At 34.4% G+C, this 5,362-nt stretch overlaps 1 protein-coding gene across 1 annotated transcript; it reads right to left on the bottom strand.

Moving 5' to 3' along the window:
* Nucleotides 1-838: 838 nt before the first annotated feature.
* LOC122499954 lies at nt 839-1,714 on the bottom strand. Its single transcript, XM_043608560.1, has one exon. It carries the CDS (start codon nt 1,712-1,714, stop codon nt 839-841), a length of 876 nt encoding a protein of 291 aa, XP_043464495.1.
* Nucleotides 1,715-5,362: the final 3,648 nt, after the last annotated feature.

Here is a 5,362-nt window from a genome sequence, read left to right as displayed (position 1 = left end):
GGCGAAATTGGGATCTGGTGATATGCCGCCTCAAGATCAAGTTTTGAAAAGATTTTCTTTCCGTGGAGATTAATCGAAAAGTCATGGATATGTGGCACTGGATACCTATCCGGAATCGTAATGGCATTCAAACCGCGATAATCCCCACAGACTCTCCACTCATTGTGCCCCTTCGGAGCTAAATGAATCGGAGATGCCCATTTACTAGAAGAACGACGACACTTTCCTGCTTTAACCCATTTATCGAAACAATCCTTCGCGTATTTCAGTTTATCCGGTGGAAGACGACGTGCACGAGAGAAAACTGGATGACCTTCCGTTATGATCTGATGATGAACATCACACGATACCGGGCGTTGGGGTTGAACTAAACCAGTAATTTCGGGAAAAAATGATAAAATATTCGCATAAGTCGATTTTCGATCAGTGGTTGCCACATCAAGAAGAGATACGTCCTTCAAAAAACCAACGACTTCAACACGCGTGAGAGGATCAACCAATCTGCGACGACGTAGATCGACGACTAAGCCAAAATGAGACAACAGGTCCGCTCCTATGATGGGATAAGGGACTGCTGCTACGCAAAAGTTCCACGAAATCGCACGCCTCAACCCGATATTTAAGGATAAGTTTCTTTCGCCGTAGGTTGATATTCGAGTATCGTTAGCAGCAAAAAGAACAAGTTCCGTCGGTTTAACCTTAGATTTTTTATTTACAGGAACAAGAGAGATGTCCGAGCCAGTGTCGACGAGGAACTTCATCCGAGTTTCGCGATCAAAAATATGAAGACGCTTAGACGAGACACCCACCCCGATTGTTTTCACGAAGTGGGGGGCATTCAGTTTTCCGAATCGCTCTTTTTGTTTTTCTCCGAGTAATCAATCCACGAACACGGTTCTCTACACTTTTTTGCATTCTTCCCGAATTTACTATGGTAAAAACACCTTCCATTTGAATTTGTAGATTTAGATCGACTTCTATGTTTTGAATTGGATCGAGATCGTTCAGTAGGTCCTCTCGCGCGAGAACGATCAGATTTTCGCTCTAAAGAAGCAATTTTCGCGGTTAACATATCAATTTTCTCCTCGAGGTTGAAAGTATGCAAATTTTCAACCTTAGTTGAAGCAACATTTACGGTTGTCAGTTCAACACTCTCGAATATTTTATCGGCCATGATGGCAAGATCAGAAAGTTCCTTGATTTGCGACGCCACTAAAATAGCACGATGCTGAACGGGCAATTGATCCAAGAAAATAGATCGAATGATATCGGTACCGCACCGATTATCATTTAAGTTATTCAATCGACTAAGGATTTGTGATGGTTTCCCTGCAGAAGAAACATCACCCTTGAGCAACTGCCGTAGACGCGCTTCAGAAGAAACAGAAAAATGACTTATAATTCGCGCTTTAATCTTTCCGTAAAGATCGTCCGGACGAGGATCCTCAGTAATCAAATCACGAATACACACGATCACTTCCGGACCCAACTCGGATATAACATGGTTAGCTTTTGTTCTGTCGCTCGTAATTCTCGCGTTCGCGAAAGCAGCCTCGACCTGAATGAACCACAAACTCGGATCCTCATTGTAAAATCCCGTAAGCCTTGATAAACGAGTAACATCCACTTGATTATTAACTTGGAGTTCCGCGATGCGCGCGACAGCCTCGTCAAGTTCGAGCTTTAATTGATCTACCTCTTCTTTACATGCCATTTTGAGAAAAAAAATAATTCAAATAAGAACAAAGAAAAACACAAGCGAAATTTAAATATTATAAATATTTATAAAATTCTTTAAAATAATTAAAATGAAAAGAAAATGCTTTAATGTTTTCAAGAATAAAATAATATTCGGAACCTCAATGAGTTAGAGAAAGGAAAAAAAATTATTCGTTATCAAAAACAAATTTCATACCCGAATCCAGCAATCGAAACGCCATTCGAGTCATATAACATAAAATAGTATAACGCATAAGACGGATACGAAATAGAGAAAACAAAAATTTTAAGGAAGCAAAAACAAAAATATCGTTGTCACTATCGCTGAATAAAATATTTCTAATAAAATATTCTCAATGTCGCAGTTAAATTATTGGAAAACAAATAGACAAAAATATAACATTATCAAAAATGTCATTGAAGGTCGTAACAATTTTAAGTTTTTTAAAAGTATTATTATTTTCAAACTAATAAAAGAAAGAAAAAAATTTACGTTAATTAATTACAAACAATTTTAAATCATTCGTAAAGATGACGCGAAAAAAAGTAGAATTGCAATCATTACATAAAATGATACAACGAAAATTATGTTATCAACCCACATGGGTGTAGTCAAAACAATTCTCATTTTGAAAACAATTCTTTGAACAATAGATTGTAAAAAAAATAATTTTTAAATAAAAGAAAATTTTAAATATAAAATTCTTTGAATATTTTTCTAAAATTTTCACGAATAGTATAAAATCGCAAAAAAAAGAAAATGTTATATCAAAAAATAATGCGCGGAAGCACAATTTAAATATAAGAAATTTTTATAATGTTATGAGTTTTTAAAGAGAAAAAAAAAATTTTACTTAAATTAGTTTGCGTCGATTGTAATTGAAAATTAAAAAGAAAAATAACTTACGTCAAAAGATACGTTAAAAAACAAATAAAAGCGATAAAGATTGAATACATAAGGAATCGTCCCTCGAGATAGATGCAGCCGGTATATGAGATGTACAGTTCCATTCAAAATAAAGTCCTTCAATTCAATTGGCGCCAAAAGTTAGAGTCGTCAGGAACCAGGCCTCGTGATTGAACTCCAGAATATACGCCGTGAAATTTGAAAAGAAGGGACATATAAGGGGACAGAATATTTTGAAACTGTTATATTCCACTCAGGAAGGAAAAATTCGCATACCTGTTAGCATAGGCAGGAGTGGTATGCCTATGCGCCGTTTCAAAAAGCATTTGAAATATACTGTTGACTGCAACCTCCGTGAAAATAACGTCACAGATCAGCTGAACATCCTTCGAGGTTGAGAAAAAAAAAAGTTTGTAACAACGAATATTCTGCCTTGCATTACAACAAAAATAAAATTCGTTTGGATCTCCTCACTGTTGGTGAATCCTTTATAAAACTGGCTTGTTTAAAAATTACCGACTCAGGTAATTGGTTAACTCCAAAATGGCTGGCACATGGCATGACCTCATGGCAAATATATTTTCCAAAAATGATGACTTAAAATCACTTATCTCCTCGGAAATATTGCCAGGGATTAATCAAGGAATTCTTTCTCAACAGAAAATTACTTGAGATATATTTAGATTTCTCATACTGACAGAGATAATCTCGAGTACAAAAAATTGTATTGTCACACTCACTCCGACGCGAAGATCACGTCGGGGTCACCACTATGGGATTTTGGTATTAAATTAGAAGGATCCCATTAATACGTGAACAATAATACTGACTCCATATTTAACAATAACAATTATTTATTATATTTATTTAATTTGAGATATAAATTGAGGTTAACAATACCTCCGAGAAAACCTTCTTACTCTGAGCATAGCCAGACAAACAATAATCATAAGAATTGTACAGAGGAAAGTCACTAGCCACGTGATAATTAAAAGTCACTAGAATTAGGAGCAACGTTGAGGAACATAAGTCCCCAAAGCAGGACGCGAGACGCGCCATCTGTTGCCGCTTGCGGGAACTACGTGAACTATAATCACTAAGCATACGTGAGTTTCTAATGCTAAATCCAGAAGTATTATATGGGTGGTAAGATTTACATATATTTTGAGGTTAGGAAGCCCATATCCCGAAACCGTCTCCCGAAACCGAACCAGTTGTGCTTAGGCCTTAATCGCACGCGTTTGACAAAAAATAGTTTTTTGATAATACATATTTACTAAACAGTTAATCCTAGTGTGAAACTACTAGGCATAAATATTTATTACACCCTAATGAACATTTTTTTTACTGAAAATTTTTCAGACAAACGAAACTCTTGGACTTTGAAAACAATAATTTGACACTGAGCAAGAAAAAAATAATAATATATAATTTAACTTTATTTATATGAATCTTATATAATTAATAATAATAATAAATAATATAATAATAATAATTATTATTATTATTCTTATTATAATAATAATAATAATATATAATTATTATTATTATTAATTAATATAAATATTATATACTAAATAAATATTAATATTTATTTACTAATTAATATCTTAATAATAATAATTTTTAAATAGTATATAAAATTATCATAAAAAATATTTTAATATTAAATAATTTATAAATATTTATATTCGATATTTTTAAATGCACACGTCAATAATAAATAAACTGTCAAGATTGATTCAGAATTGAATTAAGATTAGATATTCAAGCTTCACTCACGAAGATTGACCGAGCCTTGAATCGAGCATGGGACGAACATTGGTGTCCAATGCTGAATCAATGTTGAGTGACAGTGATATAAAGACTGCTTCAACACTGGGTTACCCACGCTGGGCGTTCAAGACTGAATCAAGCTTCAATCCATCGTCAGCATTGGTCTTTCGCGCCTGGGTAGTTATGTCATTGGCAACGTATTACCGTATTTGCCTAAAAGGTGATGCTAATAGGCTCTCCAAAATTCGAAAGGATCATCTTGTCCCAGGAGATCATCTCGTACACCTTTCCCCTACTTGAACAGAGCATCATAAGAGCTTCTGTTCGTATGGAGTGCAAATAAGACCAAATAAGACTACCCAGAGTGCGAAAAAGAACAATAATGTAACGACTGCGATGAACCACGTGAAAAAGGACAGAATGAATCGACGTTTTTATCGAGAATAGTAGCACACACACTACTGAAAACACGCGTCACGATAAACTCATTTGCGCAGGCGTAGATATATAGCAAAATTATGGCCATCTGCTATACCAACCTAAAAGATTCGCTAGAAATAGAAATAGAAGTACCCTTCTCCTTGTAGGCCACACCAAAGGTTTTTCAACAATAATACTGAAATAAATTGTTTACCTTTAGATAGTTAATGAAAATTAATCCTTTGACTCTTTGAGTCGGTTTTTTTGTAGTCGAGGGGCAGTTTTTTGCAGTTTGCGGCTCGGCGCCTCGCTTACAACTCGTTTCAAAAACACCATCAGTTCACAATTGTTACGAAATGTACGATTTTGTTTAAACCAAAACAGAAAATATGTTTGAATTAAACATTTAATTATTTAAACAAATTTTATTTTTGTATCAAAGCAGTATATATTTTCTATGTATTGGGATTAAGCTTACAAACTAATTTCAATTACCTAAAAAAAATCACTTAAAATTATTTTTTACTTGAATCGAGTACA

The sequence above is a fragment of the Leptopilina heterotoma genome, unplaced genomic scaffold (assembly GCF_015476425.1).
Source record: "Leptopilina heterotoma isolate Lh14 unplaced genomic scaffold, ASM1547642v1 Lhet_18, whole genome shotgun sequence".
Lineage (NCBI taxonomy): Eukaryota > Metazoa > Arthropoda > Insecta > Hymenoptera > Figitidae > Leptopilina > Leptopilina heterotoma.
This window is presented reverse-complemented; position numbering and strand designations above follow the sequence as displayed.